At 34.9% G+C, this 26,918-nt stretch overlaps 2 protein-coding genes across 2 annotated transcripts in view; one reads left to right on the plus strand and one right to left on the minus strand.

Annotated features, from left to right (window-relative positions):
* Positions 1-7,304, plus strand: part of LOC124367182 (tetratricopeptide repeat protein 21B-like) — an 84,268-nt gene extending 76,964 nt beyond the window's left edge. Inside the window, 1 exon segment of the mRNA XM_046823832.1 lies at positions 6,290-7,304. The gene's annotated coding sequence lies outside the window, so the exon portion shown is untranslated.
* Positions 1-16,364, minus strand: part of LOC124367212 (F-box/LRR-repeat protein 21-like) — a 32,305-nt gene extending 15,941 nt beyond the window's left edge. Inside the window, exons 1-6 of the mRNA XM_046823865.1 lie at positions 16,275-16,364; positions 10,899-11,122; positions 8,331-8,592; positions 6,284-6,498; positions 3,451-3,618; positions 918-1,013 (exon numbers count right to left, since the gene is read on the minus strand). Of these exons, the coding sequence (XP_046679821.1) occupies positions 918-1,013; positions 3,451-3,618; positions 6,284-6,498; positions 8,331-8,592; positions 10,899-11,122; positions 16,275-16,320 (1,011 nt within the window). The 5' untranslated portion in view covers positions 16,321-16,364. The remainder of the gene's footprint in view (positions 1-917; positions 1,014-3,450; positions 3,619-6,283; positions 6,499-8,330; positions 8,593-10,898; positions 11,123-16,274) is intronic.
* Between the last annotated feature and the right edge of the window lie 10,554 nt (positions 16,365-26,918).

Here is a 26,918-nt window from a genome sequence, read left to right on the forward strand (position 1 = left end):
TCCTAAGCACACTCAGAAATGAAATCCTTTCAAACTGATTTACAATCCTGAATTCTTAAAAGATAAAAAAGTGCTCTTGGGTTTTTGTCAATATATTTAAAACAAAAATAGAAAAAAATCTTAAAGTTGTATATATTATATAACTTAAGTAAGTAAAGAAAATATTGTATTATCATTTACTTTATTTACTATCATAAAAAAGTGTTATTAAAGTGTTAATAAGTGTTGAATTATTTGTGTGTTATTTAATGAAACTATACATCTAAATATTTTTAAAAATAAAATAAAAATTTCTTATGTAGTTTTTAATCTGTAATGTTGAAATTTTGTTACAAATTATGACTACTAGTAGCGAGTCTTTAGTGACAATAATAGAATAAGGAAATTGTCCAATTCTTTGTTATTGACAATGAGTGGTTTATACATTTGTAATATATAACAATGGGAAATGTCCAAAATCCTATTATCAAAGTTTTCAAAGTTTTTGTATTTTTGTTTAAAAAACAATTGAAAAATATTTGTCAGTCGCTCTTTAAGCAAGAACTGCTTGAGCATGACCAGACAGGTTTGCCCTCCCCGGACAGCACAGGTTACATGTGCTAGAGCTGCATCAGATTCAGCCTGGCATTGATAATTTGTGTGAGTAGAAAACATCATTTTTGCCTCGAGAAAAAATGCAATCTAACACATGTTTAGCATTAGCTAAGCACGGCTGTCACTATTTAAAGTTTTGAGAGAAAATTGCTCCTTTTTTGTAATACAGACACCAAGCTTATTATTGAAACCTGGGTTGAATGTAGTTTTCATTGTTTTTATTCACGCAAGGAACAAATTATACTGTCTGTAGACGATTGCGTGGTTGTAGATGAACAAATATCAATACTTATTTATTAAACATGTCCTTACACCGTACCCACCTTACACTGAGGACTGACGTAGAGCACTGTGTGCACCGGTGCTGATTCCTGCCACAGAAGATGACGTTCTCGGATGCACTCCACTCTAAGGTGCACCTGTATCATGTTCTCATAAATGTGAATGACCCAATTAAAAATAATCAAATTCATAGAAAAACTTGCTGAATCTTTTAAGGCATGCTTCAGACAAACCGATAAAATAACATATGTACTATCTCTTTCCACAACAATAATAATAGATTAAGTTGGGGAAAATATCCTGTTTCCATCACATTCCTTCCATCAACAAAATCAAACATTAAACAAAGAACCTATTATATAGGTCTATGTTATTCCAATATTTGAATTAGTTACCATAACATGTTTAAATAAGTCAGTTAAGTAAAGTTTTGCGGGATGGAAGAACAAACTTCTAAGAATCCAAAATATACATATGTAATATTAGTTGAACAAAGATTTCTACATACAAATTGTAAGCAACTAAATATTTTTATGTTTGTTGTGACTATATAAAATGGTTAAAGAAGATACTAAGAGGGAAGGCATTCACTCTGGCTCTACGTGTTGAGAAGATCTTAAGTGGGAAGGTAATCTCTCTGGTTCTACGTGTTGAGAAGATCTTAAGTGGGAAGGTAATCTCTCTGGTTCTACGTGTTGAGATGATACTAAGTGGAAAGGTAATTTCTCTGGCTCTACGTGTTGAGAAGATCTTAAGTGGGAAGGTAATCTCTCTGGTTCTACGTGTTGAGATGATACTAAGTGGAAAGGTAATTTCTCTGGCTCTACGTGTTGAGAAGATCTTAAGTGGGAAGGTAATCTCTCTGGTTCTACGTGTTGAGATGATACTAAGTGGAAAGGTAATTTCTCTGGCTCTACGTGTTGAGAAGATCTTAAGTGGGAAGGTAATCTCTCTGGTTCTACGTGTTGAGATGATACTAAGTGGAAAGGTAATTTCTCTGGCTCTACGTGTTGAGAAGATCTTAAGTGGGAAGGTAATCTCTCTGGTTCTACGTGTTGAGAAGATCTTAAGTGGGAAGGTAATCTCTCTGGTTCTACGTGTTGAGAAGATACTAAGTGGGAAGGTAATCTCTTTGGCTCTACGTGTTGAGAGGATACTAAGTGGAAAGGTAATCTCTCTGGTTCTACGTGTTGAGAGGATCTTAAGTGGGAAGGTAATCTCTCTGGTTCTACGTGTTGAGAGGGATACTATGTGGAAAGGTAATCTCTCTGGCTCTACGTGTTGAGAAGATCTTAAGTGGGAAGGTAATCTCTCTGGTTCTACGTGTTTGAGAGGATACTAAGTGGGAAAGGTAATCTCTCTGGCTCTACGTGTTGAGAAGATCTTAAGTGGGAAGGTAATCTCTCTGGTTCTACGTGTTGAGAGATACTAAGTGGAAAGGTAATCTCTCTGGCTCTACGTGTTGAGAAGATCTTAAGTGGGAAGGTAATCTCTCTGGTTCTACGTGTTGAGATACTATGTGGAAAGGTAATCTCTCTGGCTCTAACGTGTTGAGAAGATCTTAAGTGGGAAGGTAATCTCTCTGGTTCTACGTGTTGAGAGGATACTATGTGGAAAGGTAATCTCTCTGGCTCTACGTGTTTGAGAAGATCTTAAGTGGGAAGGTAATCTCTCTGGTTCTACGTGTTGAGAGGATACTAAGTGGAAAGGTAAATTCTCTGGCTCTACGTGTTGAGAAGATCTTAAGTGGGAAGGTAATCTCTCTAATCTACTACGTGTTGAACTACTGTGGAGGTAATTCTATGCTCTACTGGATCTACTTGAGTGGGAACGTGTTAGATCTTAAGTGGGAAGGTAATCTCTCTGGTTCTATGTGTTGAGAGGATACTAAGTGGAAAGGTAATTTCTCTGGCTCTACGTGTTGAGAAGATCTTAAGTGGGAAGGTAATCTCTCTGGCTCTATGTGTTGAGAAGATCTTAAGTGGGAAGGTAATCTCTCTGATTCTACGTGTTGAGAAGATACTAAGTGGGAAGGTAATCTCTCTGATCTACGTGTTGAGAGGATCTTAAGTGGGAAGGTAATCTCTCTGGTTCTACGTGTTGAGAGGATCTTAAGTGGGAAGGTAATCTCTCTGGTTCTACGTGTTGAGAGGATACTAAGTGGGAAGGTAATCTCTCTGGTTCTACGTGTTGAGAGGATACTAAGTGGGAAGGTAATCTCTCTGGCTCTACGTGTTGAGAGGATCTTAAGTGGGAAGGTAATCTCTCTATCTGGCTCTTTGTGTTAGTACATACCTTGAGAAGATACTGTATGAAGGGTATTCTCTTTAGCTCTACGTGTTAGTCTGTACCTTGAGAGGATACTAAGTGGGAAGGGTAATCTCTCTGGCTTGATGTATTAATATATACCCTGAGAGGGTAGTAAGTGAGTAGGGTATTCTCTCTGGCAGTACGTACTTTGAGAGGATATTAAGTAGGAAGGGTATTCTCTTTGGCTATACATGTTAGTATCATATCTTGTCTGGATACTAAGTGAGAAGCTTATTCTCTCTGGCTCTACAACTTAGTACGTACCTTGAGAGAAGGGTTGTTCTTGGCACATTGCTTCCAGCTCTTGCTGCTGACTGCTGTGATATCCAAGGGTGTGTAACGGTTCTGTATGATGTGGAGGTGTTGCAGCCTGATCTCTCCCAGCAGATAGACCACATCCTCTCCCAGGTTTTGGGGGCTTATCTCCAACACCTGGCCACAGTATTTTGTCATTCACTAGTAGCCTTTTTGGTATATTATATTTCTTCAAATAAAAAGTAAACTGCACCATAACAATTCTACATGCATACAGTTTTTAAGTACAAATAAGATTTTTATTTGTCAGACACTTTTTTGGACATTGAATTAATTAATTGAATTAATTTTTAATTTGTATGTTACATTTCAACTATTTCTTTTGAATTAAAACAAGTATAAGTTAATAAAATGAGATTTGTATACCATAAGCTTTTTTAATTCAACAAAGAATATATACATTTTTCAAATATTTTTACCTATTTTTGGTAATTTTTATATATGAGGCGTAAGTACTGTTTAGAAAAAATAGAACAAGTAAAACAGTTTTTTGGCTGCTTAGCTCGCGCTTCATGTGCAGGAACAAGTAGTATTCAGATGGTGCCAAGTTCGGGCTGTAGGGCAAGTGATCGAACTGCTCCCAACGAAATTGTCGAACCAATGTACCAGTGGTATGAGGCCGAGCATTGTCATGGAGCAACACAATTCCGTTATTGAGCATTCCTCTCAGTTTGTTTTGAATTGCCCGCCTTAGTTTTCTTAAGGTTTCACGATACCTCGCTGCATTAATGGTTTCACCTCTTGGAAGAAAATTAATCAGCAAAACACCTTTCCGATTCCAAAAGACAGTGCACATGATTTTTTTGTGCAGACATTGTCGTCTTGAATTTTTGTTTCTTCAGGGATTGCGTGTGTCACCACTCCATTGACTGCTGTTTGTATTCCGGTGTGACATGACAGACCCAAGTTTCACCACCTGTCACAATTTTGTTTAAAAAATCCTCACCATCATCACTGTACCGTGTGGGAAAAGTCAAAACACTTCTGAGTTTCTTGGTTTTGTGCTCAAGCATTTTTGGAACCCATCGGGTTGCGATAAACTAAGCGGTCCATAACGATTTTGTACAAAAGAGTACGTAAAATTTGTTGGAAAGCGTTGTCATAGTAAAATATCTGTTCTCTTAGAATTTTTGTCAACTGCCCTAACCAGATCATCGGTGACGAGAGAAGGCTGACCGCTCTGATGCTCATCATGCACATTTGTTCGACCGCCATTGAACATTCTAATCCACTTTCTCACAATTCGTTCACTCATCGCGTCTTCCCCATAAACATCTCGAAATTGATGATAAATTTGAGCCAGTTTCACATTTCTTGCATTCAAAAATCTTATTACAGAACAAATCTCACAATCGGGGAATCAATAATGTTAAACATCAATCAATATAAATATCAATTGTCTTAAACATTCAGAGAAAACTGAAAACACAATATAGAACAACTAAAATGGCGTGAGTCGATAGCCAGTGAAAAAGGACGACTAGTGCGCATGCGCGGAACACCGATTGCAGTGTTATTGCGGCAGTAGAATGAAATGGTACTTACTTTCCAAGCAAGCTTCGTATTATTAGGTACAAACAATTCTCTCAGTGAGAAGCAACTGATATTTACACTATAGTAAATTACCAATATGCATCATATTTTTAACACTTTTTACTACAAATTAAATAGTTTTTCAACAGTCAGTTCCAAAACCACAAAACACTAAATAATGAGTTTTTACAGGAACTTGGAAAAGGTATTTGAACTAGAGCTGCACCTTTTTTTCTTTCTTATTGTTCTTTCTTCATTGTTTAGGATTAAATTATGTACTATAAAAAATAATAATTAGAAAATATTATTAAAATTACATAGCAAAAACTTAATTTTGTACTTAAAATATTTTTAAATATCTGTAAGCTATTTTTAAATGGACTTGATTTACTTATAATTAAAGACCATTCAAATTGAACAATTAATTTCCAAGTTTATCAGAATATTGTATATAATTACTACTATAATCTTTCTTCTCTTTGAGTTAGGTTTTGAATATTAACCCATTGCGGATCGTATTGTTTTGGTGCATGGGCACCAGCGGGCACGAATTAATTTACGGTCAGCAACCGCACGAACAGCAATGGTGCGCCACATCGTATCGCTCGCTATTGTATACTAGAAAATTCAGCTGTGAAGGTAATAGTTCAGATGGAACATGGGCCTGTTGGGGTATCCGTGATGTAGGAAGGTTCCGGGGTGGCAGGGATGATGTCTGAATCATAGTCTAAATAAAGCGGCCCGGGCGAAGCGATTACAACATCCAGGCCATTGTCTAGACTAAACCCGCCAACATGTACGTCTGCGTCGTTTAGTTCTGTGTTACTAACCTCAAAGTATTATAATAACAACTGAGGAAAACACCCAATCAGAAGCACTAAAAAGCGGAGAGTAAACTCATATGATTGCTTTTTCAACTTCAACATACAATGCGATCTGTAGGATATTTATAAAACTTTTGAAAACTCTAAACGTAGACCGTTGTTAAACACTCTTAGTTGACAAGTGAAGACGATCACCCTATCGGGTGTCTATCAGACATTAATAGAACTATTTGGAGGGAAACTTAAAAGCAGACCGCTTTTGTGACCTGAGCTTATCAGTGATCCGCAATGGGTTAACATCTTGGGAAAAATATAATACTGAAAAATTATGTTTCTGGTATTATTTGTATTAGTGGCAACATGCAAACTATATGAAATGAACACTCCTATGTTTATCTTGTACTGGCTCTATCTCCAGGTCTGACCTGTAGGTTGAGGAACACCCCTGCGTGCAGCAACGGACACGTGATCTTGGTGCAGTTGACCAGCGAGAGTCTGCGCAAGGTCAGCGTGTGATCGTAACAGACCTGATCCAGCAGAGACAAGGCCTCACGATGGTCCAACATGAGGTCTATCAACTCCAGATGGCGCAGGGACTCCAGATTACCCATCAGCCTCTTCAGTGCCTCCAACAACTTCCCTGCGAGTCAATATTTTGTGAAAATTCTGTGGAAGAATGTCTTTAAAAACGGTTTGTGACTAAATTTAAAATCTTTGTGTAAATTTACAACAAAGACTTTAAAAAATTACTTGTTCAAACTGACGCCCCGAATATCATAAACCAAAGCCCCTAAGTTAAAAATTAAAGTTTGTAAAAAATGTGTCTTAAGTTGCATACATACTTGGAAACAGTAAATATAAATACTTATGAGAGAAATATGTTTCTTATTATCAGGTGATACATTCTAAAAAGTGTGCCTTTTTGTAGTAAATTAGTTATATGAAATTTATGTTACCTTTCCTAATTAAGAGTATAAAAAATTTGAGCACTACTTTATTAATTTTGTACATCTTCTATATAGGTTGATTTTTCAAATATGCCTATTATTTATGAGTTACAGGAGAATTGTAAGTTAGAGTTTTATGTGCCTCTTTGTGTTTCCTGGTTGTATAAGTTAGAAGTGAGACTGATTATTTGATTCGTTTATGCGATGTAGGATTTATCACCAAATTGTAGAAAAGTATAATAGTCTTTATAAATTTTTCAGTCACTGACTGTACAAGACTGAGTTCATTGTTTTTTTTTAAAAAGGATGTTGGAATTGTGAATCATTTGTTGTAGCTAGCTATGTTTAATGTTTTTGTTACATAGTGGATTGTATGAGCACAAGCATTTAATCATGCTAAAAATACTTAGATTTATCGTTAGCTTTGCGCTAGACTATATAATGTTTAATATTTTGCACATTTATATTGTACTTTATTAAACACATCACAAAGACTGTTGAACGTTGTTTTTATTTAATGCATTACAGATCAAATTTAACGACAATGTAATAAATACATGCAGGGTAAGGTGAAACAGAAAGTGTAGGTTGGTAGGTTGGAATATCTACAGAGTCAGTGAAAAAGTTAGATGCTTGAAACGTCAATACCAATATAATGTGTAATAGAATTTGAAAAAACAAAAGTACTTGCGAAATTTCCAAAACTATTATTTCAGGCTAGTAAGAGAAACATTAGATATAAAAAAATAATAATTTCTATGAAGAAGATAACATTGAATTATCAAAAAGCTGGCAGTCTGATATTAAGCTGATCTCTGGTTGGTTGGTTGGTTGGTTATGCTTCAACCAATCACAATACAACTCCCCCTTGAACTCAAATTTATAAGTGGATTTGTATCATTTGCAATTTTGGTTGAACATCAGTTGGCTGAACTTGGCTCCTCCAATGAGGCCGAAGTATTTCAAGTGTATAATTATGTTAACAATATTTTTACGGGTTTGAACCGGAAAATTTAGATGGTAGTTAAGTTATATTGCAAATTCGTTCCATTATTTGGCTAAAAAAATCTAATCTTTGGTAAAGGTTTCAAAAATATTTCCACAATATCAAAATGCTGTTTGAAAACTACTGTAAATTTCATAAATACCAACTTAAATAATTGTTTTGTTCAATGTTTATTAATAACAATGGATTGGTTCTATAACAATTTGATTGTCTCTTGAAATTCGTCATCCCTTATTTCTTCCTACAGACAGGTATATGTAAAAAATGAGTTCTTTACTTGATTATATTGTGTTCTATGTTGATATAGACACCAAGAAACAATCCTCTAATAAAATGTACGAAGAGAATTATACACTCTTTTTATACATTGACAAAAAGAATAAAAAAAGTTAAGTAAAGAATATCTTACTTTATCAAGTGAAAGTTAGGGATAAGAAGCCCTCTCTAAACTTCCAAAGAAAAAGCCAAACTATCTTTCCAGACTTGATTTGCTGCAAAATAATGTGCAAGACAGTTTACCTCCAGTGCCGTAGAGACGACGGTTGCGCTGCTCCTCTCTTGCGCTCATGTTGCAAGGGAAGGTGTACTTGAGGGTGTGTATCAGTGACCCCACCCCCTTCACCGTCATGTGGTCACGGCCCTGGTGCTCCGCGTAGTAGGAGACCATGTTCATGAACTCGTACAGATTGTAGAAGTTCGTCATCGGAGTGAAGATCAGGACTCGGATGTGCATTCCGATGGCGCTGAGGCATTGCTGTGTGCGGATGTGGTCCAGGATGTACTGGAAAATGTAATAGCTGAGCTTTAGATAACTTAAAACATACCTTAGGTGATCAATCAAACTGTCATTCTTTAAAAATACTGACAGAGCTCGGCGTTACCACTCTGTGGTCATGTACCTGTGAACGTAACTTCAACTCATACTTGAATGGCAAAACCCCTTTAACTGATAGGAATTTAAATAGAATCCTTTTTACAAACATTTTACAAAGTTTATTAGCTTTAAGTTACAACTCTTTTATTGGTTACTTATCACTCATAATATTACATATTACCAAGAAGAACATACTTTAAGTTATAGGTTTACATAATTTAAAAGAATTTTCATTTGCAAAATAAAATAACAATTAGCCTCAAGTAGAATAGAATAGAATAGAATATATTTTTATTGCGTTGACAATATATATTACATTGTATTGCAATAGTCAATAATACCAATTTTTTTACGGTATTTATCTTAAAAACTAAATCCATTCACTCGACTTTCCATACAGTTGCACGCAGGCACACATTCATACACATACAAAAATTCATAATTCGTGGGATCAACCCCCCAGGATTGCAACACTGCCGCGAATATCAATCCCAAGTGTGCTCCATAAACTCGCCAACTGAGTAAAAAGCACAAGACACCAGGTAGTGTTTTAATTGGGTTTTAAATTTTTTTGGATTTGTTTCTAAATTTAGTGTTTCAGGGAGATTGTTAATGAATTTGATCCCAGCTTGCGAAGGGAGGCGTTCAAATGCTGCTGTTCTATGCTGTCGGGCTCGAAAGCGCCCCCGAGCTCTTGTCTCGTATTTGTGTATATCACTGCCCTGCGTCAATATACACTGAAATCGACAGTAAAATGAAGTCTCTAAAATATACAAGCTGGGTAGAGTTAGCAAGTTGAGCTCCCTGAAGGCACTTCGACTGAGTAGTTTTCCAATATCAACAGAATTATAAACTCATTCTATATTCTGAAGTTTGGATCCACCAAATGCACTAGTAGTTTAAACTGATAGGATACACTACAGAAGCTACAGTCGCACTGAAACAATGTTTCAAACTGTATGCGTTGTAAACTTACGGTATAAAAAACACTTAATATGTGCATATAAAATGTTCAGTTCAATTAGCACGTGCGCGCGCACACACACACACACACGCGCGCGTGCACACGCACACACACACACACACACACACACACACACACACAGTGTTAAGGGGCAATTAAAATTAATTAAAATGTGCTCATTTTTTATCTTGTAAAATCCAAAAAACAATATGGTGTATATGAGTCTTACGATTCAGAGGCGACGCTCCATCATCAGGTTACAGTACAAACACAAATAAACCAATTGGCTTGGTGTTGCAGTTAACATTGTGAAACGTGCTGCTAAACAGTTACAAAGACACATTAAAACTTGTAAAGCCTACATTTACATTATTATTTGTCCAAAAATTGTAAATGATCTACAAAGTTTTTAAGCGCCATTGTGAACTGTGCAACTGTCTTGTGTTGCATTGTTTGATTGTAGCCATTCAGCAGATATATTTTTACACATTAGACTGATGATGGAGTATCGTCTTTGAAACATGTACATGACAAGCACCTCACCAGTTACTTTTTGGATTTGATGGAGATAAAAAACGTAATTGATTTTTAAAGGCTCAAGGTGGTACATTATGAGGTGAACACTTCTAGAATTCCTCAGAGCAAGGCTGGACAACAGTCAGAACATGAGGACTTTTACTCTCAGGAACCAGCTTTTCCAATGGCACTGTGAATTCAAGACTTTTTTACGTAGAACAAGAAGCTAAGAAATCGCACTTAGTCCTAAAAAGACTTACACTGCTTCTGGATTGTCAGGATATTCTGTATAAGTAAGATTTGGGGTATGGGTCACCTCCTGTCAAGATCTATTTAAGGATTTAGGGCATTAATCTCAGCCATGTCTCCTCAGAAGAAGGGGAAGCCAGCTTTGAAGCAGTCTCTCCAGTCAAAGTAAGCAGGGGGTGGCACACCCTTGTACCCGTAAGTCTAGGCTAGCAACAGCCCTTAACACTTTGTGGAGCCCTATTAACTCCAACAGTCATCTCCCACAGTAGACTAGACCTATCGATCTACCCTTGTACCCCAGAATTTTTTTGCACATTTGCGGTTAGTGATGTGCTGCTCCTACACATCCATCTAGATTCAAGTGACACATCGGTTTTTGTTGTACCCAGTGTAGGTTCAACTGGAAGGTAAAACCAGCCAGAAAAGAACCCTCCTGATAAAATTCGACTTTAAATCGGGAGAAAAATGAAGAAATGACAACTACCTGCCAGCCACTGTAATAGTTGAACTTGCGCCGCGTGAGTGTGGTGTCTTGGAAGACAAACGTGGACCAGGCGTAGGGCAGGTGGAAGCCCTGGTACCAGGCGCTGCAGACCAGGGAAGCATAGTACTTCTGCTCGGCGTTGAGGTACGAGAAGATGTTCTCCAACACGAGATCAGGCAGTTCACACCATCGGTCCTCCTCGATAGGGGGTAACTTGGGCTTTTCTGCAACAGAAGATGTCATTTCATCCCAAGTGTTGAAATGCTCGACAGTCTAGTAAACAATTAACTGTGCTAGGTAACTTCGTCTCAGCTAGTTTTAATGTGCATTAATCATATCTTTAAAATGAAACATCTATAATTCTATGACAATAAATCGAGATGGACACTAAACTTTTGTCTACAATGGATATTGGCTAAATATTACTCAGCGCTTTACAGGTGTTATGTTGAAACTTAGCAAGTTGTCAAAATATTAATGACAATACTGCTACAAAATGACAGTCTGATAATAATAAATTGTTATAGTTTTTTTTAGTTATCTATATACATAAAAATCCAAGTTTACTTAAATTTACACATGAAATTCAAAGCCATAACATCCATAATAAAAAAAAAATGGTGAAATTAGACAATGTTGGTTTAAGTAAAACCCTTAACAGCCATGTTGTGGTATCTTTGAAGGTTTATAATTTTGTTGAAAGACCAATTAGCTCATATCCCTTTGACAGACTTAAAAGTAATTTCTTTTCTTGGCTGTTAGAGAATCCATTTTATAGCTTAAATGAATTTTCCGGAATTAAAAATATGGATTTTTAATGATTATTATGTGTTTGTATTCTGTTACAATCACTGTTGTGTTGTATAAGCTTAATTATTGTTACTTTTAAGATTTTGACGTGGCTGTAGTAGTAATGAGCTGTATTTATGACTTTGTCAATGATGTACATTTTTGTGGCAAATAAAAATGATGAAATGAAAAATGGAACATAAATCTCTTTTTGTGGTTGATGAAGTACCCAGTGGGCACAAAACATCCCATTTGTGTACCTGTGATCAGTTAATTGCTCTATGTCAAGAAAGAGAGGAATACCTTCCAATGTCATAAAGGTAGCCTACGCTCTTCCTATGCCACCAAAACTATTAATTTAAATTTGAAATGCAAAGTGTAAATTAAGTCCTGATACGCCTAGATATATTCCAAAGGGATTGCGATATCAATGTAAAATCTTCACCATACCTATTAAAATACTTTTATGAACTTTTTAAGGGATAAAAATATTCTCCCCCTTTTTCAAAGGTTATGGGCCAATTAAGCCTTACATTGTAATGCCATCTATAAAAAAGACACCTCTTACCAAAACTATGCACACCAGAAATGTGAGATAGTACATAAAGAAATAAGCTGGGCCCCTCAAACTCTTACAAAAACATATCACACATGTGCTATATTGTTGCGAGGGGTGACATTTTTGTTGCCCTCAAAAAAATCCAAAAAAGTAATTTAATAAGTCTGGTGAAGTTTGTTCATTGATATCTCAATCCGTTTGGTATACATTCAGGTGTATCAAGACTTAATTTACACCCTTAGATGTATGAGGTTGTTTGCCCATAACTTTTGCTAGGATCATCGTAGAGATGATTTGTTTATGTCATTGTGTTTCTTTTGAATTTACGTTTCAAATGATATTTCGCAAGATAGGGGTTGCAATTTGAACATTTCAATTACACCCGATTTACTCCCCTTTGAAAAATGGGGAGAAATATTTTTATCCTTCAAGATTTTAATAGGTATGGTTTTTACATCAATATCGCAGCCTGTTTGGATATATCCAGGCGTATCAGGACAATTTACACCCTTGTATAATTAGATGTAAAACTAAAAACATGAAAATTTGTGGCGACGGCTCCACTATAATTATATATGATAGCAGATAAAGGTTACTTCCATGTTAAACATTACATTTTGAAAAAGTCAACATTTCTGAAAAGCGGATTCTTGAGGAACAAATAAGCACAGAAAGCTATCGTTGGGCCCATAAACCAAACAGGGGTTCCTACCTAGTAAACCTTTATAATGTGCAACATCTGCATTGGATATTCAAGTGCAAACTTGTGCCAAAACCATTATTGATATGTCTCTAATATCTCTTCACAGTTAATTCACTTAGCTTCCTGTCTCAAACTGGAGGCTTCTATATTTGAATTGGACACTAAAAAGGATCATTTATACTGTTTCAAGTTTTATAAATAAAACAGAGTACATTTTATGAGTTGCAAAATTAGCGTTGGAGACTAAGAGTCCTTTATACTCCCTCATTAATATTATCTAATCTAATCTAATTTACTATTTTCAATGTTTCTGTATTTGTGGTATGAAATACTAAAGTTTAATTATTATTAAACTTTATTTTTTCTTTTGCTTCTAACACAGCAGTCGTGTATATACACAATTATTTTGTATGTAATAATAATAATAAATTTGTTTATTTATCGTAAAATATGTTACATACATTGAAAAAATCTAATTCACCTACAGACTAAATAGCCATTGTCTCTAAATAATATTGAATAAGTATAATACAAAAATATTACGTATATAATAATATAACATTAATTGTCCAGTTTAGAATAACACTGATCACATCATGAGTTTATCTTGAAACAATCATTAATAGTTTATTTTTATATATTTTAAGAGAGTATTTTTCATTCAGATGTTTCAATTTATTATGCACTTTTAAACCAATTACTATTCAAAGATTTACTCAGTTGAAAATAGTCAATTAAAATGTTATTTCTGTTTCTTGTGTTGTAAGTATGTGTCTGTGTATGGTTCATTAAGCCCTCATTATTTAAAATGTAAACAGAATATTTGGGAGAGGCTAACACACTGGGTGCTTTAGGAGTTATAAAAATCTTCCAAAACAAGGGCTCCAAGCTTTAAGGGTGGTTTAGAAGGTATAAAATATCCTCCAAAACAAGGGCTCTAAGCTTTAAGGGTGGTTTAGAAGGTATAAAATATCCTCAAAAACAAGGGCTCTAAGCTTTAAGGGTGGTTTAGGAGGTATAAAATATCCTCCAAAACAAGGGCTCTAAGCTTTAAGGGTGGTTTAGGAGGTATAAAATATCCTCCAAAACAAGGGCTCTAAGCTTTAAGGGTGGTTTAGAAGGTATAAAATATCCTCAAAAACAAGGGCTCTAAGCTTTAAGGGTGGTTTAGAAGGTATAAAATATCCTCAAAAACAAGGGCTCTAAGCTTTAAGGGTGGTTTAGAAGGTATAAAATATCCTCAAAAACAAGGGCTCTAAGCTTTAAGGGTGGTTTAGAAGGTATAAAATATCCTCAAAAACAAGGGCTCTAAGCTTTAAGGGTGGTTTAGGAGGTATAAAATATCCTCATAAACAAGGGCTCTAAGCTTTAAGGCCTTGTAAATGTGTTTGAGCTAAAAAAAAACTACTGAGTACAATTTGTAACAATTGTCTTCCAAATCTTGAGGGGGGGAGTAGAGGACCCCTGTTATATACGCCCCTGAACACAATCATAGTACTGTGACCAGTGTGATTGAGGTATACTCTACAAGTTTTGGTAAAGGCTACTTTATTTATTTGTTTTAGCCTCAGATTACAAAAAAATAATGATTTTAACATTTTAATAAGTAGAGACACTCTTATGGCATACATTCTAGAAGCTCTTTTCTTATTGGAATTATTTATAAATTTAAAAACAAACACTTCAATAAGTATCTTATGGCATGTTGATTCACAAAATTTTGTCCTGATCTTTAACATTCTCCCATTCTATCAAACATTTTTGGTCCATTCCTGCTCAATGTTTTTGAAAATAACATTGATAAAATATGGGTTTACTTACAAAGTTAATGACATTAGAGGTCATTTGTAGTAATTATAATAACAAAAAAATTTGCAACTTAAAAACCAAATACATCATGCAAGATGAATTGTTAGTGTAGGAAGTGTGATGAGTAACGGCAAAGTGAAATGCAGTTTTGACAACAGTTACGATTTACTGTATCTTTGGAAACATGATAAGATAATAGTTTAAGGCAACAAAGAGATCTACATTTCACGTGGATTCCAAACCATGGAGATTTTAGTCTTTTCTGTATAAATGCACAGCTTGAATAGAATTTCAAATGATAAATTGCTTCCTTTTATCGCTCAGTTGTGACTTGGGGTGCATGGGTTCATAATTTGGAAGCAGAAGAACAATATTCCAACATTTAATCTCAATTAATAAGTCAGAATGTATAACTTTTGAAGTAAAGAATATAATTTATTTTATTACCAAGCATACTGGAGAAACTGAATGTCTGAATTTTGTATTTTGGGACAGTTCATTGTAGTAATGGTACGTGATTATAGGCTTTCATTATATCTATGCTGTTGTGTTTTCTTTATTGGCAGAACATTAGCGAAGCCTATCACTCGAAGGACTGGAGAAATTGTATTTCTGTCTGTCTGCCCGTCCATACGATATCTCGAGAATAAATCAAATTTTAGACTTAAAATTTTGCATGAGCTTCATTTCTATGTAAACACATCAAATTTGATGATGTTGCTCCATGGTATTTGGCTGAACATTTATACCCTGGGCTATGTGGAGGAAACGAAAAAATATCACATTAAATAAATTTGTAAACAAACTGAGTACAATCGTTTGACGTTTACACGTTACATACTAACATATAATGTAATGTAATGTTGCATAAGCAAAGCTTATACGTATGCGAAATATGATGTACAGTATCCTGCCTTGCTTTAAAATAAAGTTAATGGATTTTATCATTTGGCGTAAGTATGCATGATTTCAAAACAAATAAAATGTTTTTACTAATTAAGAATTTTATTAAGGGAGAGAAAGTTTTCTATCTTATATTATAAATTATAACAAAAAAAATGAACTATAGCAATAGATTATAATTCTCACATTTGTATAATGTACATTTATTAATAATACTTATTTTGCTAATAAAATAAACATATTGTAGCAGAAATTTTTTAAAGAATAATTTTTTTCATGTTTAAAAAATGGATTATATTTGTTTTTTCTTGTAAAGTGTAAAGCAAAACGTTTATACAAATTACAAATTTTAATATTTTATTAACAAAAACTTTTGTTCTTCAAGAATCTAGTTACTTTTTCAAACTAACATTAAGATCTTGATAGGCTTTTAAAATATCATTAATTATATAAACAACAGTCATTATTTTAAACTTCTTTAAACAGAGTTGAAAAGCACTGATTGACTCAAACTGTGTACGTACTATTAAGAACAGTCAAAACAGACTAAATTTAACCCGGTTGGAACTGAAATAGCAAGCTGTTACTGTATCGGAACTGATCAAAGCATTACTGGTTTTGCGCACTGCGGGGGCGGACACTGAAGCAGAGGTGGTCATCGTAGCACTACACTGGACACGGACCGACTGGCATCAGTTCTACCAACTCTCCGGAACTACTGGCACCGCGTCAAGCCTTAAATACCCTCCGTTGGCCCGGGTTTTGTGATTGTTCTAACCTAACCCATCTCTCTTATGTAAGATACTCACATAATTGCTTTTGTCTGATTGTTTTGCATTTTCATTTGGATAGTTATTTTGGTGCTTCTTTGTTTCAACAGAACGAAAACATAACCACTTAATTTAATTCTTGTAAAAGACTAAGAACTATTTTAAATTTATTTTAAGATGGAGAATCTTGGAGGAATTGAAACAATTTCAATTTTATACAACTAGTAATAATTCCACAAATTTCTAATGTAAATTTTTGGAATTCACAGCACAAAATAAACATTCACGTTTGAACAATTGAATGATTATACTACTTAATTATAATAAATGTTACTCATTTTTAATCAAAATAAATACTGTAATATCAAATTAAAAACAATATAAAAAATAAAAAGTATTTATTGTAAAAGTCATGTTGCACTAAAATGTCAACAAGAGGCAAAATAAAATTAGTAAATGCTAAAAAATAGCAAAATCTGTGAATAACATTTAATTAGTTAAATACAATACTACACACTTCCTGGAGTCTGTGCACATGTGGATATTAAAAGAGTCTCAAGTACTTATATTTAATTCTGTCAGAGCCAGCTGTACTGGCAGCCATCTAGATTCTAGCCTCATAACAACGATATTGAACTTCAAAAACTTTTAAGCCCTTACTTATGTTTAGGCGTAAAATTAAAGAAAATGTCTCATTTTAAAGTTACAACCAGTTTTTAATATTTTAATGGTTTATTCAAAAATAAAATCTCAAACTTGTTTGTACTTCACCATTTAAATATAAAAAATGTATACATTTCACAATAAAAACTATAAAAAAGGTTGGATAAATACTAACCATATTTTTAAAATGAGACACAACCATAACTTTACAACCTCCTATATAAGGAGTAAAAGAGTTTACAAACACAACCAGGATGAAATATAATTTTGCAGAATATCTCTTAGAAACAGGCTGTTATAAAAGTATATAAGAAAAAATACAAATATTGAGTTTCAGAAAAAAGGGAGAACAATTATATTTGAAAGAACAACACATTTATTTAAATTATAAGAGAGATTCATGTAATATATATTGAAATGCAATGCAACTCAGTACAAAAAGTCCAATATTTGAACAAATATCAAAATTATGAAAGTTATCCTGAAGTAAACTCTACCAATAAAGATCTATAGTTCATTACATATGATCAAAATATGTGTTATGATTTTTATTTGTTTATAGTTTATTGTGAGGTTATAATGTTACCGTGGCCATGATAAAATTGCTGGAACATACGCTAACAGTGAAAAGGTTTGAAAGAGTACTATCTTACCTATTTTCCTAATAAATACATAAAATACTAGCAGATACCAGCGGCTTCGCACACAATTTAATAGGTTTTGCACATGTATGAACACTTCTGGTTTAAGTGAATTATATTTCCAAAGCTAATGTTGTTTGCTTTCTTCCCACAACCAAGAAAATAAATTAAAAGTGTATATTTATGGTCATAGCATTTTACTTTGAAGTTTGTAATTTAGTTCCATTGCTGATTTTGCCTCTTTTATGATGAATAAGAATATATATATATATATATATATATATATATATATATATATATATATATATACGTACGTACATACATAGTCTACTCTAAGAACACTACTTATGTGAAAAAAACAACTAATTTAGGTTTGCCAACAGTATTTAAATGTAAAGTAAAGGTTGCACTAAATTGTCTCTTATATCTACACAGCTAGCAGTTACCCACTTCTTTGCCTGCAATTTAATAGGCGTTGCATGTGTATGACCACTGCTAGCTGGTCATACAACAAATGGTTCAAGTGAATTATATTTCCGACGCCAATGTTGAGTTTGCCTTGTTGCCACCATCAACAAAATAGTCAAAAAGTTTATATTTATGGCCATTCTAATTTACTTTGTTAGATAGTAACATTGTCTTTTAGATTTCATACTTAATATTTGATAAAAATACTAAAAGTACATTAACAATGACAATACGCGTTTGTTTCTTTATATACTGAAACATATTGTTAATAGTTTACAACATTTAGAGGAATTGGTTACATTAGTTCAAAACCACAGTCCAGCGAACTTTCATCTATAGTTCTTGTTGACTGCTTCAAAGGGAGTCCTCAGTGTCAAATTCTGACTAATCTTATGTTTTGAGGCATTTTTTATGATAGACTAGTACCTACCTAGTTGCTAAAATCTAAAATGGCATTAAAAACATTTGTACTCACTATAAATGTAAACAAATTGAAAATAATAAACAACGTTTACACAAAACTGTTGATTACATTAGATGCTCTTTTACTTAATATTTCACAACTTTACACACCAAGTTGGGGTTTTGTTGGTACTTTAAAGACCAGTGGGTCGTAGCCAGGAGGGATTTTTGAAATAAGAATAGACCTATATTCATCCTAGAGACCCTAAAGAATAGTTTTGGCATGAAAACAAAACAAACAAACAAAGACACTTTTGCATTTATAATATTATCAAGATTAGGATTTCTAGATACAGTTTTGAGTAATTGTAATAAAAATAAAATCATCTGTTACAACAGCTCTAATATGTAAGATATGACAAAAAATCAAGTTAATTTTACAAACACATAATAATTCAAGTGTAACGTTTAATAAATCACGAAAATTACTGCATGATGGTCATTACTGCTCACATTTATAAATTTAGCTCATGATTTTAAATTTTTGGTAGGCTGAGGTGTCATGGGAACCGTAATAAAATAAAGAAAATACGCATGCTACACGTACATAACTTACATGTACTTTATTTATAAAGTGGTCTATTAACATTCAACCTTTAAGTTCAACAAGAAATTTATTTAAAGACAAATTTAATATACATCATTACTTAGCGCCTTCAAATAGTGTTTGGCTATTAAATATACATAACTGTCTCGTAATTGTGGTTTATAATGTGTGGGAGCTTTGAAAAACTTTTATCTTCTAAATTTAACTTGTAACTGATCAAATTTGTAAATCTAAGGGTACGGTCCAATAAGCGGACCCGGTTTTTTATATCGAAGAATATAATCATCGATACCTAATATTCGCATATCGAATCATAGACTATCAATCGATATAAAAGTAATAACAATCATATGTTTAAATTAAAATGTGAATTTAATGATAACAAATAATAAATGAACATAACCAAAATCAGGGAAACTCATAACTTTAACTAAATGAAACAGAACGAAAACGTTTTTACTAAAGTTGTGTCCACCATTACCTTCTTTTTTTGCATCTGAAGACGACCATGTTAGCTCCTCTGACAGTTACATTTGTTACCTTTCCACAAATATCACATAATGGATTCTTAGGTAGGGGAGACCGGGGCACTATTGGACGTAATTTCATGTTTCACTTTATTGCATTTTTCTAATTATGAAAACTGTTAGTTAAAAAATTTTAGTTTTTTGCCTTTGTGTTTAGTTGGTCTTCTAGAACCCCACAACAAATTTTCTAGATAATTTGAGCACCCTTTTTATGTGGATTATTTTTTTTTATAAACCTCTACATTTTTTGTCCAAATTTGCCCCGCCGTCGGGGCAGTTTTGGACAAAATGATTTTTTATTGGGGCACAATTGGACAGTGCTAAAAATTGGTTTAATTGGACAATAAAAATAACTCATTTTATAGGTTTCAAACATCATCTATATTTAAGTAAACATATATACAAACTTTTATAACTGAAAAAAAAACAGAAGACACACGTAAAAAACTATTTGAAATTAAAAGTAGTCAAATTTTCCTTGAAAACAAAGCAGTTTGCTGCTCTGGCATGTCCCACCAATTATATCTGGTTGTCGCAGCTTGAACTCGATGTCTTTGGTTTCGACAAAGCTGACTTCAACATTTTCTGGCGAAGTAAAACTTGTAAGAGTTTTGGTTCTTTTTGAGAAATTTCACACTGAAACCATCAGTCACATGCTCCTCTATTTGGCCAATAAAGTGGTAGATGAAGGCCTTTCTTAGAAGCAAACTTTGTCAGTCATGAAGTCATTTGTGGCATAGTTTTTATCAGGAAGTTAAATCAAACAGTTCTTCTTCATCCTCAGAAAAGCCTTCAGGACTAAGGCCTCCATCGTCTAGTTTTATTTGTATCTCATCTTCGTTGCTAGATGAGTCATTTGATACAGCTTTCTACAGGCCCCCTCAGTTTTTTTCTTCTTACTTTCTTTTTTTTTACTGCCCTCTCTTGTTTTCTTTTTTCCACCAAACATTTTTCTTATGTTCTTTTTCTTTTAACTCTGGCTACAAGAGCATCTTTCTCTGGAGTATCAGTCAGAATTCGCGAACGACCTTTTTTCGGCCTCGCCTTTCCTTTCCCTTAGGAACGTATTTGGGGGTAAGGCATGACATCCTCTGGAGTAAGCGTCAATGTAGTAGGTCTTTTAAACATTTACTGGTTGTGGCGTTGATGGGCCAGGTACATTCGGGTCAATAGTTGGCTTGTTTGATGATTGTGAGCCTTGTGGGTCGTCAGGAGCTTTGGCTATTTTCCATCAACGGAAAGTCACATGACGTACCAGGCACTGGATTATGGTTGTTGGTTTCTTCTACTTGCGATGACATAACACGGTCAGTCACACTGTGGCACCCTTGAAATCATTGTCAGTGAACACACTGCGGCTGAGTGTATAGATTCCAGCTTTACGAAATCCATTTTGATGTTTAAGGGGGGATGCAGTGAAAAGATTCAACAAATGGTTTAGCAGTAAGCTGAGCAATTTCTCGCGAATTGTAAATCGTAAAGGACCAGGATGTTGAGATAGCCAGAGATTGAATTCAGAAACGTAAGCGCCTTTTAAACGGACTAAAAAACTGCTACATCCAGCGGCTGACTTTTGTGCGTTGTGTGTGGATGGCTAGTGATCATATGTATGCATGAATCTCTGCTGTACATCACCACATCCAAGCCAATGTGGGACTCATGATTATCCAGGGTTTAAAACCACGGGGTTTTCTTTAGAACATTTGTGGCCTTTTGGATATGTTTTAAGCGTCTCTAAAAAAGAGAGCTGATGTCATCCAACCAGAAATCAGAATAAAGAGCTTTGCTTCCTTCAGGTGCCCCCAATCATGTAGGCAAGTTTGGGGCGTTTTCTGGGGAAAATGTTAAATATTGGTGGCAAGTAAGTCCCATCGGCAGCATATGACGGCACTGAAAGTTATTTGCTCCCATCCTCTCTCTGGATAAGCGTGGTCCACCTGTTTTTGTTCCCTTCAGCTGGTTCATGGCGCACAGAGGAACAGTACTTTTCGACCTCCCGCGCTCTGCTCTGATCGTTACGACATTTCAATCTGTCAAGATGTTCCGGACTTGCGAGCGCAGATCACTTTTGGCGCCTCCAAGACAGTTAACTTATTCCACTCTACGTTCTAAATTTTAAAATTCTTGACGGGAGGAACTTCTACTTTTTGCGAACAAAGCTTCTTCCACTCTGTCAAAATACGTTCCCACGTAGTGTTCTATTAAAGCTTAGTGTTTGTCTGGATGTTTATTAAAGACTAGTCTTTTCTGCTTTGGCGAAGTGAAAGTCCTTAGATGTCTCTTCATAAAATGGTTTAGCCATTCTTCTCCTGATAAGCCTGTTAGTACGCCATTTAGCAGGTAATGCGTTGATCGAGATTCAAAGCCAAGGCATATTTGAAGGTAATTCCCTGGCCATCATGTAAGTTTAGGCCATAGTTCATTCTGGACCTTTCAATGCAATAGTCTGCAATTTTTTTGTTCTTGTTCAGGTGTAAATACTTGTCTTTGAGAGTATTTAGTGTTATAAACAGGGGCCATATCTTCTATAGTAACCTCTTTTACTGGCTGGTGCTCATCTTCAAACCTCTTGAAATAAAGTTACATTTTCATTGCCCACAGGCTCATTGACATGATCACTCATTGATTTAAAAGCTCATCAACTCCAATTACCATTGTTAGGCTCATTAGCTATAAGACTATTCTCATTGTTGACTTCCTTTTGCTTTACTTTGTTGAGTCTGAAATGTAGGGTCGACTTTTTAAGCCCATGGGCTTCGGCAGCTTCTCTAATGGATCGGTAGTTACCATTTCTATAGTCATTTAATGCCGCTACTATAGATTCTTCAGAAATATTAGCCCTGTCTGTTTTCTTTATATACTTCCTAACCATCTTTAACCTGGAAAAAACAAGATAAAAAAACAAAAAACAGTATGTAGCAATGACAAAACATAAAAATAATGTTTTTGTCCAATTGTGCCCCATACTTTTGTCCAAAACTGCCCCGAGGTAGGTTAAGATATATAAAAAATTGAAGATTACAGAAAGGAAGTGACATAACCTCAAAATTGAATGAATTCATTGCATAGTCAGTTAACTAACTAACAATTTTCAAAAATAATAGACACAATTGTTTCAGGATAATACTTACTGTGAAAGAGATAAGTTTGTGAATATGCAAAATCACTTCATTTTGGGTAAAAAACATAAAATATGAACTCAATTTCTAAGAAGATGTGCCACAATAACCAAACGTTCCACAGTGAAATGTGACCGTCTCAGGCATACCAAAATGGGAAATTGAAGGGAGACAAAAATTTCCCTCTAGCTATAAAAAGGCATTGTCCAATAGTGCCCCAGTCCAATAGTGCCCCGGTCATCCCCTACTAACCCAACATCCTGAAGCCATAAAAAACATATTTTATCGTCTTTTAAAGCAATTTCGTGAAGCTTCCTAAGATTGACGGCCATTTTAATACACAATGTTACGTGAAATTAAAAATATTACCTTAATTGTATTATTTGAAAGTGTTTACAGCTGTTCATATAGATTATTTAAGTCGTTAAAAATAATTCATCAGTATCGATTGATTATATTGATGGTTATGATTAAGTAATATCGTTTGCCAATTTCGATATAAAAAACCGGGTCCGCTTATTGGACCCTACCCAAATCTAAACCTGAATCCATCTGATGACACACAAAAGATTTCATTAAAATATGTCCAGCCGTTTAGGAGTAAGTTCAGTAACACACATACGATATATATATATATATATATAGTACCGTATATATTTATGTAAATATATAAAAATTTTGAACAGTGATAGTTTTGGGTTATGAAGCCATATTCGGTTAATTTATGAAAAGATTTTCATTCATTACTACCGTAGGGACAGTTGCAATAGGCTGATTTTGTATAGAAACTCTATCTAAAATTATTGTATATTTCAATCTTGATATTTTTCGGTGAGTTAAATTTTTATGTTATGCTGTTACTCTCTTGTAAAACGTTTTTCAATATATTCACACAAATTTTAAAACTAGAAGTTAGCTTTGGACTTTCATAACTACTTTTTTTATACAATTGATGAGATTGGACAACAAAATGTAAAAGATGTTTTTGTATTAAGAATAAACAAACTGATTAGCAGTGTTTTGACTTTCAAATAGTACTAATACAAATAGGGTACTGGATACCATAAATTACTCTAAATTTTATTTAAACAACCCCCTATTTTTATCTAAAGTTTACAAAGTACATAACATACAGTACATAATTCATTAGACCACCATTAAAAGAAACCATTAATCTTATCTTTAATATCAAAAAATATATGCTGCAGATAGTAAAAAATATTGCAGTGACAATAGATATAACTGTATGTATAAATATACAATAATAAAACTGTATAGTTGGATATTTATTATTTATGGAAGATTTCGTTAAATTTAACTTATATATTTTAAATGGCTGCCATTTTGAAATATAATGTGTTTGTAAAATAAATATGTATTGAATTCAATTAAAACAAATATGGTTGATTACCTTAAACAAAGATGAAAGTGAAAAAGGTTACTAAACTTCTATATTTAATGTAAAAGATCAAACAAGTAATATAATTAAGATTAAACAAATATTGTCTTAAAATAAGAAAAATATGTTAAATAATTAAAAATATAATTTGCAAGCACATAATTTTTAAGAAAAAAGAATGATCAATACTTTCCAGAAGGTATCTCCTCTTGACAATATTCCCAAGTCCTAACCTTCTACTGATTTAGGCTAAGGATCAGCTGACAATAAGGTCACAAGCTTCTATGATTAAATCACTGACTATAATAACATCTGCATTTGCTGTTTAATTAAAACATTATAGATGGATTACAAACTACAAGTACTATTACTTACATGCTACCTAGACCTAGACACCACCTATTTGACGTTGGTATATTAAAGTTCAGCTTACAGAGCATCTGTGTACAAAGTTTCATTGCGGGCACTTGTTTGGTTTAGTCTCAGGAGCGACTTTTATACGAGAACGCCCCGTTCTAAACGGTGCATTTAATTTCGACGATAGGACCTTGACGGCCGACACCACCTTTTTGACTTTGGTATATTTAAAGTTCAGCTTACAGAGCATCTGTGTACAAAGTTCATTGCGGGCACTTGTTTGGTTTAGTCTCAGGAGCGACTTTTATACGAGAACGCCCGTCTAACGGTGCATTTAATTTCGACGATAGGACCTCTGACGGCCGACAACACCTTTTTGACGTTGGTATATTAAAGTTCAGCTTACAGAGCATATGTGTACAAAGTTTCATTGCGGGCACTTGTTTTGGTTAAGTCTCAGGAGTGACTTTTAATTACGAGAACGCCCGTCTAACCGTGCATTTAATTTTGACGATAGGACCTCTGACGGCCGACACCACCTATTTGACGTTGGTATATTAAAGTTCAGCTTACAGAGCATCTGTGTACAAAGTTTCATTGCGGGCACTTGTTTGGTTTAGTCTCAGGAGCGACTTTTATACGAGAACGCCCCGTCTAACGGTGCATTTAAATTTCGACGATAGGACCTCTGACGGCCGACACCACCTTTTTGACGTTGGTATATTAAAGTTCAGCTTGCAGAGCATCTGTGTACAAAGTTTCATTGCGGGCACTTGTTTGGTTTAGTCTCAGGAGCGACTTTTATACGAGAACGCCCCGTCTAACGGTGCATTTAATTTCGACGATAGGACCTCTGACGGCCGACACCACCTTTTTGACGTTGGTATATTAAAGTTCAGCTTGCAGAGCATCTGTGTACAAAGTTTCATTGCGGGCACTTGTTTGGTTAAGTCTCAGGTGTGACTTTTATACGAGAACGCCCGTCTAACCGTGCATTTAATTTTGACGGATAGGAACCTCTGACGGCCGACACCACCTATTTGACGTTGGTATATTAAAGTTCAGCTTACAGAGCATCTGTGTACAAAGTTTCATTGCGGGCACTTGTTTGGTTTAGTCTCAGGAGCGACTTTTATACGAGAACGCCCCGTCTAACGGTGCATTTAATTTCGACGATAGGACCTCTGACGGCCGACACCACCTTTTTGACGTTGGTATATTAAAGTTCAGCTTGCAGAGCATCTGTGTACAAAGTTTCATTGCGGGCACTTGTTTGGTTAAGTCTCAGGAGTGACTTTTATACGAGAAACGCCCGTCGAACCGTGCATTTAATTTTGACGATAGGACCTCTGACGGCCGACACCACCTATTTGACGTTGGTATATTAAAGTTCAGCTTGCAGAGCATCTGTGTACAAAAGTTTCATTGCGGGCACTTGTTTTTGGTAAAGTCTCAGGAGTGACTTTTATACGAGAAACGCCCGTCTAACCGTGCATTTAATTTTGACGATAGGACCTCTGACGGCCGACACCCACCTATTTGACGTTGGTATATTAAAGTTCAGCTTACAGAGCATATGTGTACAAAGTTTCATTGCGGGCACTTGTTTGGTTTAGTCTCAGGAGCGACTTTTATACGAGAACGCCCCGTCTAACGGTGCATTTGATTTCGACGATAGGACCTCTGACGGCCGACACCACCTTTTTGACGTTGGTATATTAAAGTTCAGCTTACAGAGCATCTGTGTACAAAGTTTCATTGCGGGCACTTGTTTGGTTAAGTCTCAGGAGTGACTTTTATACGAGAACGCCCGTCTAACGTTCATTTAATTTTGACGATAGGACCTCTGACGGCCGACACCACCTATTTGACGTTGGTATATTAAAGTTCAGCTTACAGAGCATCTGTGTACAAAGTTTCATTGCGGGCACTTGTTTGGTTTAGTCTCAGGAGCGACTTTTATACGAGAACGCCCCGTCTAACGGTGCATTTAATTTTCGACGATAGGACCTCTGACGGCCGACACCACCTTTTTGACGTTGGTATATTAAAGTTCAGCTTACAGAGCATCTGTGTACAAAGTTTCATTGCGGGCACTTGTTTGGTTAAGTCTCAGGAGTGACTTTTATACGTGAACGCCCGTCTAACCGTGCATTTAATTTTGACGATAGGACCTCTGACGGCCGACACCACCTATTTGACGTTGGTATATTAAAGTTCAGCTTACAGAGCATCTGTGTACAAAGTTTCATTGCGGGCACTTGTTTGGTTTAGTCTCAGGAGCGACTTTTATACGAGAACGCC

The sequence above is a fragment of the Homalodisca vitripennis genome, chromosome 8 (genome assembly GCF_021130785.1).
Source record: "Homalodisca vitripennis isolate AUS2020 chromosome 8, UT_GWSS_2.1, whole genome shotgun sequence".
In the NCBI taxonomy this organism is placed as follows: Eukaryota; Metazoa; Arthropoda; class Insecta; order Hemiptera; family Cicadellidae; genus Homalodisca; species Homalodisca vitripennis.